Here is a 20,770-nt window from a genome sequence, read left to right as displayed (position 1 = left end):
ATCCATCATAACATTTGTCGGCATCAGGCATCTATCCTCTATTCCTAAATTGTTGTGACTAATTATTTTTCTTATATCCATACAATTATGTCACAATAACAAGTTATACATGGCAGCTATTAGTTACAATTTTCATTAATTTATCCATGCAACCAAGCCACATCATCAAGTCATCCATGTTAGTCATAATTGTTTTTCTATATTAATTTTTATTTTGATATGAACGATATATGTATTGGAAGCTTGGAGCATACCTCTCAAGTTCATGCTTCACATTATTGGTAGAAACTAATATCTTGTTAACCTCAACCCAAAAGTTTTCTCTTTTTTTTTTGCTACATCATGTTTAGATGCTCCATATATTATATTGCTTTTAAAGTGTAAACCCACAACACACTTACATTTGCTTTTGCATTAGCTTTAGTTACTTTATACCACATATTCATATATTCCTTTTATCTAGCACAAAAATATATATTCCTTTTAGCAAGATTCCCACAGCAACACATGGGATATCATCTAGCATAACTAAGTAGGTGATCTCCACTAACATAATTGAAACATGCCACATCCACATGCAACCATGCACAGGGAAGGCTCTGTTATTAGCATTCTATAATACTACTTATATTCAATAAATGTTTTGTATATATATACTCAAATACAGTACAACATAGGAATTTTTCATTTCGGTCTCATATTGTTATCCAAATATTCATGTTCCATATGACTAAATCCCATTGAAATATATTACAACCAATTCCTTGAGCAATGCGTGCATATATATAGGAATCCTAAACTAAGTGTGAGCATAAAAAGGCTATGAATGTCAGTTTCATGCATGTTAATAGTAGGATTTAATCCGTTGTTAACAAAAAGAAGTCTAATTCAAGATTCCAAATGAATTCAAATAAGTATGCCATCCATTTGATTTTTTATATGTTTTATGGATAGGAGCTAAAAAATAAGCATTTTTTTTCATTTGGAGGCTTTTTTGATACATTAACTTCAATTCTGAATTGTATATGGTAAATAGGTAGAAATTCATTTAATACATAAATTATACCAAATTATACCTTTGATGTACACATATATAATGTAGTATGTTATATGTAGAGAAAGTTTGGAACTTTTCAGTGATTTGTTTTGGAAGGTACTACATGGTGTACCTTAACTTGGTATCAAAATATAATACATAAAAAGATGGGCATAAAAGTATATTTATGCATAATTTTGTAAAATCAAGTTGTTATCTAAATCTCTCCCTCAAAAAGAGTTGTAATCTAAATCTCAAGTGAAAACGATAAAGAAATGTTCTGTGAAGTTCAAACTTCCAAATTTTACCTTTCAATGATATGATTCTTACTCCAAGATGCATGTGCTATAAAAGCAATGTACGATCCAAGATTTGTGAAATTATAAAACATTTTAAACAATATCTTATGAGATCATGACCCCATTCCAATTTTAGTAGTTTTCATATCACATTTAAACTGTATAAAAATGAAAAAAAATATCAACATTACACATGTGGAGGTTTGAACTTTTCCAAGGAGACTTTTTGTTTAGAAAAAAATTGGAGAGGAGCTAAAAAGTTACGGAGGTACTTAAATATGAATTATTATTTTCATTTGTTGAACAATTTTTGATACATATAGTTCAAATGTGGATTATATCGAGTGATAGCTAGAATTTTATTTAATACATGAATAATAGCAAATGAATTAAAGAGATACTAACTTTGACATGAACCAATATCCTCCGATCCAAATTAATTGTCACAACATTAGTGCAACTTTGTACTAAAGTTGTAGTAAAGCTGCGACAATTAATTTGAATCGTAGGGAGTAGTATTTTCCATGTAGAAAATGTTCGTAGCATTTTAGATAAATATTTTTTGAAGAGACTACAAAAGGAACCTTAACTTGGTATTCTAAAATAGAATATAAAATATTAAATAACAAGAGTACATAAAGGTATATTCATGCATAATAGCATAAAATCAAATTGCTTTCTAAAATCTCAAACTTTTGTAGTGGTATGTGATGGATTGGGACCATCATGTTTCAACAGATTTCTTGTAGTGCCTTATGCTTATCCTGTTTTTTTTAAAATATCATTGTCGAATTTTTCCAACTAAACTCTTCAAAATCTCTTCATTTTTCTTCAAAAAATTTCTTTGTAGCTTGCTATCTATGAAAACCATCGCCACATCATTCTAAACCGTGCTGAAATAGTCTTATGGAGTAAATATGTCCAGATTTGATTGTTGACGTGATTTTTTTGGTTTAAGAGCTAAGGAATTAAATATAGGCAGTGATAGAGAAAAGGATGATTGTTTTTATTTTTAGTTGTGCTAGTGAATACTGAATGTTGTGAGTCCAACATCTGAACCATAAAGCTAGTCATAGCATGTTTTTGATGACTATTGTCCCATCAAAGGGAAGTAAAAATATACATAAAAATTTGGAATTCAGCGTTTTCAAAAGATTAAACATTTATTTGGGAATCACTTTAGTTTGCACAGAAAAATGGTGAATCACTACACTATAGCAATGCCATTAATATATGAAGAGTAAATTAAGTGCAAGAACATACTTTGCCCGGACTGATTTCTACATTGTGCACATGAAGGAGCGTCTCCTAGTACTATGCCATTTTGATGCCGATAGCTAAATTTTGTTCAAACGAAGCTCAAAACAACCAAGGCTGACATCAACTTACAAAATGAACAAAAACCAGACTTGTTGCCACCGGCATCTCAAGCTTATGAAAGAAAATGCATAAATATTGTTGGCTCAATCCAGGACAGATGCAGCCTTGTATGATTCGACACTGTCCCTGAGGGTCTCCTCAAGTGGCTTGATTTTCCAGCCCAGCATCTCAAGCTTCGTTGAACTAAATGAGGGCTCGTCATCCACTTGGACAAACCTGCCATTGGTTTCGAGCAGAAATACGCATTAGGCTACAGTAGTCATGTCATGGCATCATTGGCATGCCACCATTACCAATTTGCCTATGCAAGAAAGATGGACTTATATGCACCAATAAGAGACTGATCATCATTAATTCAGTGCTTCCACAAGGCACAAAGCACCGTGTATCAAATATGCAGAAACATCATTTTTGTTTCATTCTAATATCAGAAACTAGCTTAAGAAATCAGAGGAAGCGTTGTACCGATCACCAAGTTGCATTTATAAACTCAACCATATGTATATCAATTAATGACAGGCTTACTTGTTCGCAAATTTGTAAGCAGGATACATGCCCTTCAGCAGGTCAATGACATCAGAGACCTTCCTTGCATGTGAACTGCATACATAGCGTCCAGAGACCTCTGGGGTTTCATACACCAAGATGAGAGAATCGGCAACGTCCCGAACATCCACGAAGTTTCTGATTTTGCTCTTTACCTCATTATCACCTGCAGAGAGTCAGAGGATAAAACCATTTCAATCGAATATACTAATGTATGAAGCAGGTATTGGACCTAATGCAGTCATGGAAACATAGGCAAAGAATTCAGCCTTCGGCGATGACTATTTCAGATCGGTGTGGCAAAGCGAGGCAACCTTTCAAGAAATCAACTATGACCGAACTGCTCGCGTTCACCGTAGGTTGCAGCAAGGGCCCGATCACCAAGGACGGGCAGACTGTCACGACATCTAGTCCGCTTCTCTTTGCGTAATCCAAGGCCTGAAGCTCTGCCAGTGTTTTGGAAAGGTAGTACCAATTCTGACAGAATGATAGGAGGCAGGATTAGAAACTGCGAAGACTGAAGCCACATTTCTGCATAACTAAGGGGACTGAAATGATGTTTGAAACGCATGAATTTCACTGGAGACAATCCAATTCTTCATAATCACTGGACACTGCAGTGAGTTGTGACATCTCAGGAATTAATTACGCCGCACTTACAGGAACGATCATGACTCGTGATTTGGTTGGTGGTCTCACCTCTGTGGTTCTGCAGTAGTCGACGTCAGACCAGCAGTCTTCATCCATGGGCTTGCCTCCAGGCCAGCTGGGGTTCACCATGACGGCAGCGACGGAGGACACCATCACAACCCTCTTGACCTTAGCTTCAGAGCAAGCTTTCAGGACGTTCATCGTGCCAGTCACAGCAGGGGCAATTAAATCAGCCTGCAGAAACATGCAGATGGAGGCGCTTGTTGGATTACAAGAACAGAACAGGACGTGTTCGCCTGTACCCGTTTATTGACTGAATTTCGGAGAAGAAAACGAGAGAGGGAAAGGGTAAAGGGGAAAAGGTACCTCGGGGTTGGGGGTGTGGTTGGCGAGGACGGGGCAGGCGACATGGAAGACGACGTCGCAGCCGGCGATGGCCGCCGCCATGCTGCCGTAGTCCAGCAGGTCGGCCTTGAACAGCCGCAGCCTCTCCGCGGCGCCGTCCAGCGCCGCCAGGTGCGCGTTCTTGGCGTCGCCTTCCGGCAGCAACAGGAGACCGAATCTTCGTTTAGCATCGGTCATGGTCACGGAAGAATCCAACGGTTCAAGAAGCTCACCGGGGTCACGCACGGTGCCGTGGACGGCGTAGCGGCCGCCGCCGCGGGAGAGGAGCAGCTTGACGAGCCACGAGGCCACGAAGCCGCCCGCGCCGGTCACGCACGCCGTCGTCGTCGTCGTCGTCCTCCCGGCGCCGTCCATCGTTGCTATGGCAGGAGGGAAGAGTGTCGGAGGTACTACCAGCGGTCAACGAGCGCACGCAGCTATTTGATGGCGCGCTGGGTCGGACCACTATTAGAGCACGTGGAAATCGCATGAGTTGACGAAACACTTTGATGGTACTCTACTGTTTAATTGCAGTGGATGGATAGAGCTTGCAAATTTGGGTCGGACTAAGAAAAAGGTGAAGTAGGGCTGAAATAGTAGGAGCATATGTAGATGTAGAAATCCGAAATATTCCTTCAGTTCTTAAATATAATTTTTTTTAAAGATTCTAAATGGACTACAACATATAGATGTATATGAATATAATATTTTAAAGCGTAGATTCATTTATTTTGTTCCATAATGTAGTTTTTTTGTTAAAATCTCTAAAGAAACTTACATTTGAGAACAGATGAAGTATACATCAGCAAGGCCCATCCCACCAACAGATCATGTACATAAAAAAAAATCTCAAATACATCCGCAAGTGATGCAAATATACATCCCTTAGCACCAAAGCAAAACCCAATTAAACCCGGCAATGCGAGAAGAACTGCAGCGGCGGCGGCGGTCCTCCTACACGAATCAATCAAGGTTCCCCATAAAAAAAAATCAATCAAGGTTCCTCTGCTTCCTCGATTTCGGTGAGATCCGCGCGCCCTGCCCATCCCAGGCACCTAGCAGCAGCCAGGATGAAGCCGCTGGCATCCCCGCGGAGGCGCTGGAACCAGGAGCGTTTCTTATATTATGGGATAGAGGAAGTAAATAGAGACAATATAATATTATGTATAGCTCAGATAACATTCAATTTAAGTGTCCCTGCTATATGCTCAAGTTCATGTATGTTCAAATATATACATTTTTTTTCCAGCCTAGATCAGGTTCAGTTTAGCTCAAGTTGTTGTTTTGTTTGTTTTTATGGTTGATTTGAGATGATTTTGACCGTTCATCTCCGGTTGCCTGAGAGCCACGAGGCCATGATGGATTCCGGCCCTTACCGATAGGAGGGCTCCGTTTTTAGTTGTCTCTTTAGAATTTGTTAGGATTTATGTCCTACTTAGGAAGGTGAGACGGTGGGCTTCATGAAGATGGAATAAGGTTCTAATCACTTAGCCCCGTTTCGGGCGTGTCTAGCATTGTCGGTGGACGTGTGTCTTTGGTGGATCTGTTTCTGGTGGATCTGATCGGATCAGATCACCGTTCATCAACATTCATGTGCTTTCAGGTTGGATCCTTCTGATCTACACTACTCTTCATCGGCGGCGATTGTTGTTCTAGTGCGCTGGTCCTATGGGGTCTTAACACGATGACTTTCCGACTGTCTATTATACAAATTTTACCCGGCTCAAGCAAGGGAGGGGCTATGATGGTGCACTTTCGGGTCGTTTCAGTGCATGTAGTCGTCGCTAGGTGGCCTATATATCTGGATGTAACTTTTATTATTTTTTATGTTCATGTACTGTCATGATTGAAAACAAATAGATCGAAAGTTTTTCTGTAAAAAAGATATGAAATTACGAATTAGCTGTCGTGCACCTAGACTATTTTACATCTTCCGTTGGAGCGGCCCGGCTACTGTATTTTACATTTTCTGTTGGAGTTGGGCGTTCTTTAGTGATGTATATTTTACTCACATCATTTTTGGTGTATAAAATACATTATCTATTGGAGATCTCTAAGAGCAGATTTGTTGCTCACCGGCTCCAGGGAAGCCTGGTTGTCAAAAAATACCATTTGAATTTTTGAAAAATTTCCTGAAAAATGAAACATAAGTATGGATGTTTATGTTTCTGTAGGTGCAGTATTTGCCTTTATACACACAAAAACAAAATCATTGAATTTTATAGTGAACAGTGCATGTGCTAGAGATACATGATTTTATTTTTTAGATCACACCAGAATGTTTTTGTCATGAAAATTTATAGAAACGTAGTATACATTCCTATGTATGCGTGTTATTTTTTGTTTCAGTTTTTTTCTTTGGAACTTTGAAGTGTGATTTTGTATTTTTCAAACGTGTCCGGGTTCCAAAAGCATATTCCATGATTATTTATGTTTTCTTTTAGACAATGATTTTTTTTAGTGATATACAATTTCCGTGAAATAGTGTGACTCAGTTAACATCATAGGCCTGTTAATTATTACAGGCAACAAGCCCATGATCCGCGTGTGAGCCCGTACTGGAAGCCAGCCCGCGTCCAGACTCGCTAGCCCAGAGACCTCCAGTCAGCGCACACCCGTCCGCTCAAAAAAAAAAAAAAAACGGCCGAGGGCGGCAGGCACATCGCCGGCGACCCCATCCGGCCGCCGCGGCTGGAGGACGCGGGACTGGAGGACTGCGCGCTCCCGCAAGAGTCCATCGCCGAGGCTTTCTCCCTTGCAGCGTTGGCCGTTTCCTCCCGCCTCCCTCACCTCTCCCTCTCTGATGACGAGGACGAGGGGGACGACCCGCTCGCGCCTCGTGGAGGCTGCGTGGAGGCGGGACCCACCTGCGGGGCCATTCCCGAATCCCTTGTTGGCGGAGGGCGCGGCAGTGAATGCCACGCCGACGAGGTCATGGTCGTCGCCGGGCGCGGAGACGAGGAAGATAGGGTTGTTGTGGTCGTCGGCCAAGAGCTGGGACAGGAGAAGGGTTGCGCCGAGGGGACCAGAGAAGGAGAGCAGCGGAAGGTGGAGGATGGGATTGTGGAGAAGGCCATCTTGGTGAAAGATTTCGCGTGAGCTTTTCTTCTAGCTTGATGAGAAGACATCTCCCTAGTATTTGTTGTTTCTTTGACTTGCAATGTATACCTTGATTTTAAGATCAGATGACATTATGCTAATCTCTTTGGTACGGTGGCAAGTTACTTAGCATCAACGGTATTTGACTCGGTGCATTGCTGATGATTGCTGCTGTTTCCTGCTTGATTTGTGCTCGAATTAGCGACATGCTCTTGTTCAAAGAAGTTCGTGACAAGCTAGTGGTTTTGGCAAGCTGCAAATGCAACTGATATTTATTGGCTGTCCTAAGGGTAAGGGGAAATGATGCAAATGTGATTGTGTCTGACATACAATGTGTCTTAGTAGAGCTTGCAAACAGAGAAATGCCACAAGAAACCACTGGATTTGACTTGGCATCAAATCTTTGCAGAAGATTATATTCAGAAACATGCTTTACCATTTCAGGGGAAAAGATTTCTTGCAGAAACCTTCCTCGATGGATTCAGTGGGAAATAATAAAAGGCACCACTCATAAAAAAAATCAATAGAACAGAGCAGACTTCTTGTTGATTATGAACATGATATGGATCATGTACCTTTTCAACAGGAACTGAAATTGGATTACGGACAAACTAACACCATTGCAATACACAGTGCCACTGGCGAGCAAAACTAGTGGAAGATTTTCTTATAAACTAATTAGATGTGCTAAGCTCACTAGCAGGTTAGTGTGCCGATATCCTGGCGTAGCAGCAGATTATTGTGTCAAAGTGAATGGAAGTGTTGAAAAGGATGTTTGTGTCGAGACTTGAGAGTAGATATGTATAGCTGAGTAACTAGTTAAATAGCTTGAAGGATTTTTCGACGTGTAACATGATCGAGGTCATTTCATCTCTTTGTTCTGCCCATATATTTGCAGCCCTGCAGGTAGCTTTTATGCTTAAGTGTCTTTTCTGCAACAAGATGAACTCTATGATTCAATTAATTTCTGAAAAAACTAAGGCTAGATGGTTTCAGCTAAGTCATCTAACAATCTGCGTAACAGAGTCTTTTTGTGACTGGTATTTTTGATTGGCCAGTCACGCTTCCTGGTAGGATGGCTGCAAAAAGGTCATTATGATAGCATGTTTCTCAAAGTTCAACAGATATATTTTGATTGGGGTAAGAGATTCATAAAAATACTATTCGCAATTGTTAATATCTCTGAAATATGATCGTATATCATGTGTCCCATCTAGTCCAGGTTTATCAGCTCTGCATTTTGAGGTACTCATGTGCTTCAGTATTCCAACTGTACTCAAGTGCTTAAGTGCTTCAGTGCTTTAGGTACATCTACTTGATTGCTTCATTTGGTTTAGGGAAGTATTAAGAATTCCCACTTTCGGATGCTTCATTCATGTTTGTTGTGCATGAGCCAAGGGGAAAATGAAGCTGGCCAGAATCTGTTGCAAAGAAAGGAAGCCAGATACATCAGGTTTCAGCATTTTCATCTGTTTCAATTTAAGATCATTGTAGCTTTAATTGATGAGTTCTTCTCATTTTTGGCATGCTATCCAGGTAAAAAAAAATTGGTATGCTTTTGATTTTCTATCACCTCTTCTCATCCTCATTACTACATGATTACACGAGCACCGCCATGCAAGGCATCTTTCCTGAGTTATATGAATTCATGATTTAAAAAGGCAACAACTTAACCTTCTTTGCAGACCCCCCCCCCCCCCCCCCCCTCCCCCCCATTGCCAGGAGGGTGTCTCTTGAGCGCTTCCTGGAGAAAATGCCATGACATGTTATCACGAACAAAGGATAGCAGTAGGCAGCAGCTCTCTATTTTCTTCTGGAGCATATTATTAATTCCACTTGCGGATATTTCAGATTAGTTTTTCTACATGCTGTACATGTGTACCACAATATTCAGAAATGCATTATGCATGTGGCCAAGTCTTCAGAACGTGGTCTTTTACTGCTGGCCCCTTTCATAACCACGTCCAATCGATTTATTTCGCCTTCCAACTGTATTTGGATAATTTTCCATTTTAAACTTAATGATTTAGCATGAGAGGTTTGGTATATGACACACATATTTTCCTGTGATGTAGTCATTGACTATGTGAGAAAAGTCTGAAAATGGGTATGTGAGACGCTGCATGAGTTGGAAATAAGCCAGGCAGTAGATGAGATAATATCAATTTAAGAAGCATAGTGATATTCAGTGTAAGTAATGCTGTTTTCAGAGGTAAAAAATAAAAAACCGAGGATGGATTGTGCTCTTCAACCGGAAAGATGAACATGAACTTTTGGGGAAAATAGATAGTATTGAACTTTTCATTTTGTTAAATCCTTCGATTAATAGTCCTCCTGTGTTTAAGTTTTTTTTTCCTGGCCAGCAGGCCGCGGCAATGCACGGCTTCCCTTCTAGTTTTCATTAAACCTCCAAAATATTCACCATAGTTTGGCAAGACTAAGATAATCAGGGCACAGTGTTGTCGCCGGAAAATGCTCCAAGTATGAATTCCCTTATAGTTTTCATTAAATCTCCAAAATATTCACCATAATTTGGCAAGACTAAGATAATCAGGGCACACCCTATTCAGGAGGCCGATCTTTTTTTAAGTGTTTTTTAAATAGACGCTCATATAAATGCACATACACTCATCTTGTGAACGCATGCACACCCTATCGCTATGAGCATCTCCGAGAGCTGGCACGCCATCTTAAGATTGACGAAATCACGACATGCGCCTCGTAGTCGGCATGAATGTCTCCTCCCTGGTGTGCTGGTTTCATCATAAGGAACCTAACCAGCTGAGCTATGCTCAGTTCGTCATGAGGCTGATCTTTTATCTATACAGTTACTAAGCTCCCAAGATTTTTGATGCTCCCGGTACGTCGTGGTTTTTGAGTCGGTTGTAGGCTTGCCTATGAAGTTGTGTATCGGCTGTTACTTGTATATGAGCCCGCTTCCATGTTTTAAATATCCGAATATTTTAAAAGTCCACGAACAGTTTTGGTCTCTGATTTTTCTTAATTCATGAAGACTATTTGAAATCCCTAAATATTTTAAAAATTTACAAACATTGTATAAAATCATGTTTTTCTCAGGCGGAAGATTTTTTAGAATCCAAGATTAAAAAAATCATGAACATCTTTTGATTTAGCAAAAAATTTGAAAACAAAAAAATTGATAGCATGTCTCTTCTAAGGTAGCAGCGGAGCGAGTAGGAAAAAAAAGTAAGCAAGCGAGTGAGGCAGTGGGCCGAGGTGAGCAAGCGCGAGCTTCACTGGACGACCCGACGGGCTCACACAATCACCATTGATTGACAATAAAGCCGGAACATGTAAGGAACCACGCTAGAACAAGTCCACTCTCCTTTCAAAACAAATACCATCTCCAACGGTATCCCAATACAATATATGAATGAAAAAATACCATCAAAATATAGTTAAAAACTAAGCCAACACAGATAAAGTCAAAATGAAATAATGAACTACAATAATCTACGAGAGAGATTAATCCCACGAGTGAATAACGGCGCAACAAAGTGCACGATAGCCTATAGTACATGATTGATAGCACCAAGAAATTGCACGCCAAGGAGTTCAGTATAATGCCGAGAAAAGTAGAGATGCAACATGACAACCAGTTTTTCTTCCCAGGAACTTTTTATGTTGACAATTTAATGATGGAGCAAACTACCTTTTGAAATTTGTAGGCCAAAAACTTGTTATCTCAATTCAAATAGTTTTCCATACCGCTTACAAAAATTATTTATTCTCATTAGTACATGTTTATTACATCCAAAAATACTATCCACCCAGTTGGTCATCACTTAGTTCACGGGGCTAAAGGAGATGAGGTTGCGTGTGTTGCTCCTAATCTCCTCAACCAAAAACGCTTCGTATCTAACAGGTTTGTTGTTGCTGTTGAATGCTTTGATGATGAGGTGATATTTCACACCGGCATCGGGCGCCTTTTCACCGCTCATCACCTTGATGAACTTGAGCCCATCGTGCGCCTGCTTGACGTGCTCCGCCACTGCCCACTTGCCGAGCTCCTGGACGTGTGGTTCATTGACGCCCCCAATTGGATACTAGGCTACTTGGGCGGATGTGGCAACGGGATAAGCCACTACAACAGTGGCGGCAATGAGGAGGAGGAGACTGCAAGTCCTCATGGTGACAGATTTATGGTGGTACGACTTTGGGTTGATGGATGCGCTTATGTAGCTTGGGGATCAATCAAGGTTCTTGTTGTTGTGCTGGTTAGGTGAATGAGGTGCATGACATCTAAATATATATGGCCATTGCAAGGTAGATATTAATTGCATACATATCCACCATAAGCAATTCAGTAGTATCAATCAATTAGATGCATATCCAAATTGTTGTACTAAAGTACTTCCTAAAATGAAGTGTGGTCATTAAGAAATTCACATGATATCATTGATGGATTATTTTCTGCTGCTGCAAGGCTTGGATTCTATTGGTATATTCATAGACCAAGTTACTTTTCAAAATAAGACGACATCGACCTATTCCAACGGTGTACATTGGCCAATTGTGCACCGACCTAGAATCCACAAATGGCGTTGGTCGATGAAGACAACGCGATTGTTGGAAATATGACCTAAAGGCAATAATATTATATTATTTTATTTTATATATTCATAATTACGAACTTATATTGTATGCTATAACTGCTATGATCTTGGAATGTACGATTCAGTAGAAAACTCATATGCACGTGCGGAATGATAAGCGGTAAAATAAGATTCCTAGTGTATAATGTATCCATGGCAAAAAAAAAAGGAATCACAAGGATAGTAATGTTAGGAGCTCGGGTACATCTGCACCAAGTGAAGTAATTCAAAAAGACAACCCGTTTAAAAAAAGCTAAAGAAAACTACACATAAAAGATGAGAGATTCTTCTAGGTGGTTGCAAAGTTTCACGCTCACATGACATCTGAGGAGCTTGGCACAAAGAAAACAATATAAAAGCTCAAAAAATGCCCAAAGCTGCAAAAAAAATTGATCTCTGATTATGTTTGTTTTGTACTGAGCTCCTCGGATGCCGTCTCAGTGTGAAAATTTGCACGCACTTACAAGAGTCTTTCATCTTCGATGCGTAATTATTTTTAGATTTTTTTGGATTTGTTTGATATTTTATTTCCTTTACCTTTCCAGCGCGTTTGGCAATATTTGGGAAGGGGGATGGGAGTTTAGTGTAGGGAATTGTATTGAGATTAGATATGATATGAGTCATTTTATTCTCAATCCTCGGTTTGGCCATGATAGGAATTATTTTTGAGAATTTGAGAATTTGAGGGTATTTGTATTCCTTTGTTTGGTTCATGAGAATTGACAAGGGACTAGACCAGGAAAATGAACATAAAGTTATGACGAAGGGTTAAGATTGACTCACTAAAATAATTCCCTCTCAACTGCCAACCCCTTCCTCTCCCCTGTTAATAAAACGGTGAGAGTTGAAGTCTCAAGTCCTAGACCTATTCCTTTACAAATTCTCAATCCCCTTAACCAAACAAATGATTTGAAGTCTGGTACCCCTTTAATTTCCATTCCGTGACTTTAATTACCCTCAATCAGACACCCTTTTCATACCGGGGAGCATGAGCTTGGGGTCAGAGTTGGATTTCCGGAACATGAGTAACTTTTTTGTAGGAAAAAAACATGAGTAATTGAAAGGACGTTTCAGTTCACAGTTACCTCCATTAAAAAAAGTTCACAGCGATCTGCTTCTGGGCTAAGCCCAGCCCGTTTGAGAGCTGCTACCATTCCACAGCCCAGAGTTCCATTTCTTCTACGCTTATCTCCATTCCTATTCAGAAAAATCTCCATTCCGACTCTCTCTCCACCGAAACAGAAACACCAACCTCCCCTCGGCCGGCGACCATGGCGGAGGCCGCGGCCGCAGGAGCGACGCCTCTCCTCTGCAACCTCCCCGATGAGATCGTGCTCTGGGAGATCCTCGCCCGCCTTGACCCCAGATCGCTCATCCGCTGCCGCGCCGTCCGCCGCGCCTGGCGCCGCGCCACCTCCACCCGTCGCTTCCTCCTGGCCCACCACGCACGCCAGCCCGCATTCCCCATCGCCGCCGACAACAGGTACCGTACCTTCCTCGCCTTCGACCACCGGTCGGCCGCCACCGCCGACGCCCAGTTCCACACCGTCGCCCGGCTTGGCGGGTCCTTCAGTCTGGAGCTCTGCTGCGACGGCCTCCTCCTCGTCGCCAAGTCTGGCATGCTTGGCAATCGCGCCCGCCTCGCCGTCTGCAACCCGGTAACGCGTCAGCACGCCTCCCTCCCGCCCCTGCCGGACTTCAACATCCTGGGGATGTACCTACACGGACCTACCGACGAGTACCGGCTGTTACTGCAATGGAGGGGCGCAATGGACTGGGGGGACGACAGTGACTTTGACTCGCCTACAGGCAAAAATGGCTGCTATGTCTTTGCGCTGGGATCCGACCAGCCACCGAGGTACATCGGGTTGTCGGAGCCCAAATTCTCGTCGGCTTACTTCCACGGACCTGCCCGGGTGCGTGATAGCCTGCATTGGTGCCTGTTTTATCGCCCAGGCGAGACCCCACTGGAGGATTGTGAGGCTGGATGGGAACTGGTGGTATTTGACACCATAGCTGAGTCATTTCGGCAGATGCATGCTCCAGTTGATCCCACCAAGTCATGCATCCTTGAGATGGATGACATGCTTGGCATCTATTGCTGTAACAAGGCTGCGGAAGTTGTTGATATATGGGTGTTGCCGAACTACGACAGTGAGGTTTGGGACTTGAAGTACCGGGTTGCATTGCCGATCGCAGAAATCAGGGGAAAGCTTGAAGGCCATGATGGTGAGTGCTATTGGTATGTGACCGTTGCTTCGGGTGGTGGTGACGAGCTCTTGCTGGCCAGTTTTGGTCGTTCGCTGTTTTACATTGACACTCATGGCAAACTGGTTGCTAGCTTCCAAGACATCTTTCCCTCTAGGCATCGGCTCAAACAAACTCTTGTTCCGCATGATTTCTTCAGAACAGTAAAAGGTCAGGCTGTCGACGCTTCACCTTTCATCTGACGGATGTTGAGAGAGGCGGTGCTTCTTAACAGGCTAGTTTTCGTATCCTCGTGAGTTGTAATGTCTATGTATTGGATCAAGTATGGGCCTGCTGATTTCTTCTTTTTGTGTCAATCAGAAGTGACTGTCATGTGGTTGCATGAAACCTATGCTTGTTTCACACTTTAGATACCATTTCGGGATGAAGTGACTACTGCTTGTGTTGATGCTAAAATTACCAAGCCGTTTTGTTCTGCTTTTGAAATATTGTCGAACTCATCCGCCTCATGTCTCTATTTTCTTGGGCTGAGGACATGCTTTATTCTATATTCATCTAGTGTTCTTCTCCATACTTGATATTAAGCATTCTTTATGCCTCACATCACTGTTTCTTGAACTGAAGAATTGATCGATTTACCTCTTGATCTAGTGGTCTTCTTAATAGTCAATTTTTTTTTGTGTTTGCTGTTTGTACCCTTTGTTGTAGCTGGCAATGAGAAGAGGCAGGTTTTACTCCTTGCCGACTTGAAGCTGCACCTGACTTCTAGAATACCTTGGAGCACAACTAATTTAATTAAATGCTTGCATGTTGCATCATAGTCAACTTCTCAATGAATTGTTCTGTTATAATTCAGTTTTCTTCATGCATCTATCTATCACATCTACCACCGTCAACTGTGGCTGTCTGTTGCTGGTTATAAGTTAACTAGTATATGAGCTCAGTTGATGTGATCCTCTAGTAAATTAAAACTTGGCTTATGCAGGATCATGTATTGGATTATAGGCTTGCAGCAATGTGCATTTGTGGGAGATGATTGATGGTCATAGAGCCATCTTATGTGTGTCTGTCTTGATAGCTTCGAGCAGATCTATTTATTGCAGGATTTAGACATGTTTTACTTTAACAAATGATTCCAAATCCTTTTGATTTCTTGTGTATAAGATTTTAGGCTAGGTTTCAATGTCATATTTACGCCCTTTGCTCAATAGCTAATAAAATAATAAGAGAAATGATGGACATGGTTAGTTAGGTCTTACGGAGACTAAGCTCACCACTATATCGAGAATTGGACATGTCTGTAGTAGCATTGTTCTAGAAAAGTCTGGTACCGCAGTCCTGAAAATCTATGAATATCTTGTTGCATTTTTCTGTTGCACAGTTTGCAATTATTACCTATTATTATTTCAATTCAATTGTTAACCATTTTGATAGATGCTTCATGCGAAGCTTGTAGCACAATTGCTGTTAATAACTTCTTTGGCGGTGCTGTGCATATAAAAGTTCCGGGCACAATTCGTTTTTTGTTGTTTCTACATGCGTTTGGTAGATTCAGATGTTAACATATTTCTGCTGGCAGGTGCTGTACTTTACAGATTTTTTTGTGGGTGTACTTTACAGTTAGTAACATCATGTTCAGAGCGCACAGACATGCTGTTTGGACTTCGGATCATACTATGAAACAGAAGTTGTTTAGGATTGAGGGCATGCTTCATTCTGTTTATCTAGTGTTCTTCTCTTGCTGGTCAGTTTTGGTCATTGGCTGTTTTACGTTGACACTGATGGCAAACTGGTTGCTAGCATCCAAGACATCTAGGCACCGGCTCAAACAAACTCTTGTTCCGCATGATCTTTTCACAACACTAGAAGGTTACGCTGTGGATGCTTCACCTTTAATCTGAGGGCTGTTGAGTGAGTCGGTGCTTCTTAATGGCCTAGTTTTCATATACTCGTGAGTTGCAGTGTTTATGTATTGGATCAAGTATGAGCCTGCTGATTTCTTCTTTTTGTGTTGATCAGAAGTGGCTGTCATGTGGTTGCACGAAAGCTATGCTTGTTTCAGACTTTAGATACCATTTCGGGATGAAGTGACTACTGCTTGTATTGATGCTAAATACCAAGCCGGTTTGCGCTGCTTTTGAAATATTTTCGAACTGATCCACCTCATGTCTCTATTTTCTTGGGCTGAGGGCATGCTTCATTCTGTTTATCTAGTGTTCTTCTCCGTACTTGATATTAAGCATTCTTTATGCCTCATACCATTATTTCTTGAACTGAAGAATTGATTGATTTACCTCTTGATCTAGTGGTCTTCTTAATTGTCAATTTTTAGTGTGTTTCCTGTTTGTTCCCTTTGCTGTAGCTGACAATGAGAAGAGGCAGATTTTACTCTTTTCTGACTTAAAGCTGCACTTAACTCCTAGGATACCTTGGAGCATTACTGATTAAATTAAATGATTGCATGCTACTCCCTCCGTCTGGAAATACTTGTCATCAAAATGAATAAAATGGGATGTATGTAGATGTATTTTAGTTCTAGATGCATCCATTTTTGTCCATTTTGATGACAAGTATTTTCGGACGGAGGGAGTACATCATAGTCAACTTCTCAATGAAGTGTTCTGTTATAATTTAGTTTTCTTGATGCATCTGTCTATTGCATCTACCACCTTCTACTGTGACTGTATGTATGCTGGTTGTAACTAGGATATGAGTGCAGATTGTGATGCTCTTGTAAAATCAAATTTGGCTCATGTAGGATTCTGTTGATTGTAGCAATGTGCATTTGTGGGAGCTGATTGATGGTCAAATGTGGGGCCATCTTACGTGTGTCTGCCATGATAGGTTGGAACAGTGTTATTTCTTGCAGGATTTAGACTTGTTTTATTCTAGTGAATGATTCCAAATCATCTTGATTTCTTGCATAAAGAATGAGATTTTGGCTGAGTTTCAATGTCATATTTCTGGCCCTTTGGCCAGTAGCTAATAATCAGAGAAACGATGGAGATGGTTAGGTAGGTCTTATGGAGACTAAGCTCACCACTATATTGAAAATTGGACATGGTTGTGGTAGTATTGTTCTAGAAAAGACTGGTACTGCAGTCCTAAAAATCTTGTTACATTTTTCCGTCGCATGATTTGCCATTACTACCTTTTATTATTTCAATTCAACTGTTAACCATTTTGGATAGATGCTTCATGCGATGTTTGTAGCACAGTTGCTGTTAATAACTTCTTTAGTTGCGCCGTGCATATAAAAGTTTCAGGCACAATTAGTTTTTTGTTGTTTCTACATGCATTTTGTAGATTGGGATGTTAACATATTTCTGAGGGCAGGTGCTGTACTTTACAGTTAGTAACATTCTGTTCTGAAGCATTCTTTATGCCTCATATTACTATTTCTTGAACTGAAGAATTGATTGATTTTACCTCTTGATAGCTGTTTCCTGTTTGTAACTGATAATAGTTGTTTCCTGTTTGTAACTGATAATGAGAAGAGGCAGATTTTACTTTTTGCCTACTTGAAGCTGCACCTGCCTTCAAGAATATCTTAAGCACAACTAATTAAAATAAATGCTTGAATGTTGCATCATAGTCAACTTCTCCATGAAGTGTTCTGTTATAATGCAGTTTTCTTCATGCATCTATCTATTGCATCTACCACCGTCAACTATTGCTGTCTGTTGCTGGTTATAACTAGTATATGAGCGCAGTTGATGTGATGCTCTCGTAAAATCTAACTTGGCTTATGTAGGATTCTGTATTGGATTGTTGGAATGTGTATTTGTGGGAGCTGGTTGATGGTCAAATGTGGGGCCATCTTATGTGTGTCTGTGGTGATAGGTTGGAACAGTTTTATTTCCTGCAGGATTTAGACATGTTTTACTCTAATAAATGATTCCAAATCTTCTTGATTTCTTGTGTAAAGAATGAGATTTTGGGTTGAGTTTCAATGTTATATTTCAGGCCCTTTGCCCAATAGCTAATAGTTAACCACTATATTGAGAATTTGACATGGTTCTAGTAGTAGTAGTATTGTTCTAGAAAATAATGGTACAGCAGTCCTGAAAATCTTGTTGCATTTTTCTGTTGCACGGTTTGCAATTGTTGCTGCTTATTATTTCATTCAACTGTTTGTAGCACAATTGCTGTTAATAACATCTTTAGCTGTGCTGTGCACTTAGAAGTTCCGGGCACATACATTTTTGTTGTTGTTGTTGTTGTTGTTGTTGTTGTTGTTGTTTCTGAGGGCGGGCGTTGTAGTTTACAATTACTATATCCTGTTCAGAGTGTAAAGACACATTGTTTGGACTTCGGATCATACTATGAAATGTGAGTGGTTTAGGATTGAACTCGATCTGAAGAGTTCGAGATGTGCTTGTGATGCTGCAGCAGAAGCGGGTGCGCTTGCACAACTACTGAAAAGCAGCATGCTAGCGTGTGAGGCGAACAGTACTGAAAGAGATCATTGTTTTCGGTCTTGCATAGTACGTGCTACCTGGTACTAGTGTTATTTCACCGACCAAACGTAATTACCAGGCTACCTGTGCCTGTATTTTAAGCAAAAGTTTAGTACTCCCTTCGTAAAGGAATATAAGAATGTTTAGAACATTAAAATAGTGATCTAAATGCTTTTATATTTTTTTATAGAGAAAGTATTTGTGATGCTCGTAAAAAAATGACCGTAGAAACCGGTATGTTGGTCAGTGAAGTTCGATTTTATAGCGAGCTCAGTTAGTGAGAAGTGGTAAGAACAAAAAATGGCGGCCAGAATTTGTTTCGTAGTGGAGCAGCTAAGAGCATCTTCAGCCGTTCGCCCCTCCCCCCCCAAGGGCGCCCAAAAAGAACCGTCTGAGATGACTTTGTTCCCAGTCGTCGGCCCACAGGTCGTTCCGGGTTCAGCGATATTTCGTACAAATATATGCAAACTCGACGATTTTGGCACGAACTCGGTGAAACTTCATTGAAATTTGTACAGAAAATATGAAAACAACGCCTAGCCGCCGTCACCATCGCCGTCGCCGTCGTCTACATGCCGAGAAGCCTGTAAAAGCGGGTGTAGTCGCTGCCGTCGCCATCATCGTAGTCGTCGTCGCGTGCCTCGCCTGTGCCGCCGCCGTCCCTGCTGCAGCCCTGGCCAGGGTCGCTGACGCGTGATGGGGCGCTGGACGGCCCAGCCTTGTCCTCCTCATCGCTGTCGAGGACGATGACACCGCCCTCCTCGCACCCGCAGCGCCGGGCCTGGAGCTCCGCGTACGCCGGGCGCTGGCGGTGCACCTGCTCCCGGGTGTATTCCTCCTTCGCCCACTTGAGGGCGGACTCATCGTTGGGGGCCACCATCTCGACGTGCTCCGACTTCACCGGGAGCAGCCCCGGCTCGGGCTTCGGTCGGACCTGAGGGAGCTGCGCGGGGAGGGTCGGGCACCCTCGTTGATGATGAGGGCACCGCCATGGGTGCGGCGCCCGAGCGGCGTCTCCTCCGGCCCCATCATCCGTGGCGTCCAGGAGCTACCCCGGCGGCGAGAGAAGGACGGTCGCGGCGGGTACTCGAGGCGCGACACGTTTCCGGTCTCGATGTGGTTGAGGACGGCCTCGAGGGTGCGGCCTGGCACGCCCCACCACTTGCGTCGCCCGTCGGCATTGAGGTGGCCGCGGGGGATGACGCCGTTGGTGGAGGCGATCTGCTCCTCGCAGCGGCGTTGGAAGTACATGGTCCAGAGGGTGTGGCTGTCGGCGGCATAGCGCGGCTCGTTCCGCTGCTCCTTCGTCAGGGACGAGCTGATGCGGGCGATCTCGGCCCGCCGTGCCGCCCCTTCGGGCACCGGGACGTCACCGGCGCTCAGCCTCCATGCCCCCGGCACTCGCATGTCTGGGGGCGCCGGGTACTCGGCATCGTAGAGCAGGCGCGCCTCCGGCTCTTGGAGGTTGCGGCGGCCGAAGCCGTTCGCCGCCGCGCCGTCGCCTGGGAACCTCTCGGCCATCTGTTCGTCGACGGGAAAAGGGGAGAGTGTTGCTTTTTGCGGTAGAGATGGGGGAAATGAGAGCTGTGGCGGCCACCGGCGGGGAGGTCGCCTTTTATAGCCGTAGCTGGGGCGGCGACGGGCTGCATGCCGGGCGACGCATGGCGGGAGAGGGCGGGACGCGCGTCACGGCGCCTTCATCACTGCGCTGCCCGTGAGGCACCAATGGAGGCTGACCGACGCGGCAGCCTTCGCATTGATTTCTGCGGGAACCGAGGCGATGAGGACGACGAAGGGGCGTCTCGCTGACTCGGCGGGCCCATTCTCTTTCGCGTCAAAAACGCTCGCCCCGGCGCCCTCCAGCGCGCCGGGTTCGGCCTGAGTCCGCCGGCGGCAGTTTGAGCCTAAACCGGCGAAAACAGATTTTTAGGGACGCGACTGAGCCGATTTTTAGACGCCGGCCGCCAACAGGGGGGCTTGTTGAGGGCGCGGCTGGATATGCTCTAAGAGGGGCCAATAATGGTGTGCCATCGGAGTGGATAGCGGTAAGGCGACGCCGGCACACTCTTCCTCTGTGCCCATCGACACGCC

The 20,770-nt window shown here is 42.9% G+C and overlaps 3 protein-coding genes and 2 pseudogenes across 4 annotated transcripts; 3 read left to right on the top strand and 2 right to left on the bottom strand.

The window, feature by feature from the left end:
- Nucleotides 1-2,532: 2,532 nt before the first annotated feature.
- LOC125520531 (cinnamoyl-CoA reductase 1) lies at nt 2,533-4,743 on the bottom strand. Of its 2 annotated transcripts, XM_048685485.2 has the most exons (6): nt 4,530-4,743; nt 4,279-4,448; nt 3,961-4,146; nt 3,576-3,738; nt 3,241-3,427; nt 2,533-2,931 (listed from the first exon to the last, which is right to left on the bottom strand). In XM_048685485.2, the coding sequence occupies exons 1-6, from the start codon at nt 4,669-4,671 to the stop codon at nt 2,799-2,801; spliced, it is 981 nt and encodes a 326-aa protein (XP_048541442.1). In that variant the 5' UTR covers nt 4,672-4,743; the 3' UTR covers nt 2,533-2,798. The 2 variants fall into 2 exon arrangements, with proteins under 2 accessions (XP_048541442.1, XP_087390660.1); XM_087534534.1 differs by having other exon boundaries at nt 4,279-4,732.
- A 472-nt stretch (nt 4,744-5,215) lies between these two features.
- LOC125519088 (uncharacterized) lies at nt 5,216-7,536 on the top strand. Its single transcript, XM_087533398.1, has 3 exons — nt 5,216-5,435; nt 6,822-6,843; nt 6,891-7,536. The coding sequence occupies exons 1-3, from the start codon at nt 5,216-5,218 to the stop codon at nt 7,393-7,395; spliced, it is 747 nt and encodes a 248-aa protein (XP_087389524.1). The 3' UTR covers nt 7,396-7,536.
- Nucleotides 7,537-11,016: 3,480 nt separating this feature from the next.
- On the bottom strand, nt 11,017-11,624 carry LOC147960524 (putative cysteine proteinase inhibitor 7; annotated as a pseudogene).
- Nucleotides 11,625-13,221: 1,597 nt separating this feature from the next.
- On the top strand, nt 13,222-14,654 carry LOC125524591 (F-box only protein 8-like). The gene has a single exon (XM_048689627.2). The coding sequence runs from the start codon at nt 13,283-13,285 to the stop codon at nt 14,459-14,461; it is 1,179 nt and encodes a 392-aa protein (XP_048545584.2). The 5' UTR covers nt 13,222-13,282; the 3' UTR covers nt 14,462-14,654.
- Nucleotides 14,655-19,075: 4,421 nt separating this feature from the next.
- On the top strand, nt 19,076-20,245 carry LOC147960523 (uncharacterized; annotated as a pseudogene).
- Nucleotides 20,246-20,770: the final 525 nt, after the last annotated feature.

The sequence above is a fragment of the Triticum urartu genome, chromosome 7A (assembly GCF_056163025.1).
Source record: "Triticum urartu cultivar PI428250 chromosome 7A, HENAU_Tu73, whole genome shotgun sequence".
Lineage (NCBI taxonomy): Eukaryota > Viridiplantae > Streptophyta > Magnoliopsida > Poales > Poaceae > Triticum > Triticum urartu.
This window is presented reverse-complemented; position numbering and strand designations above follow the sequence as displayed.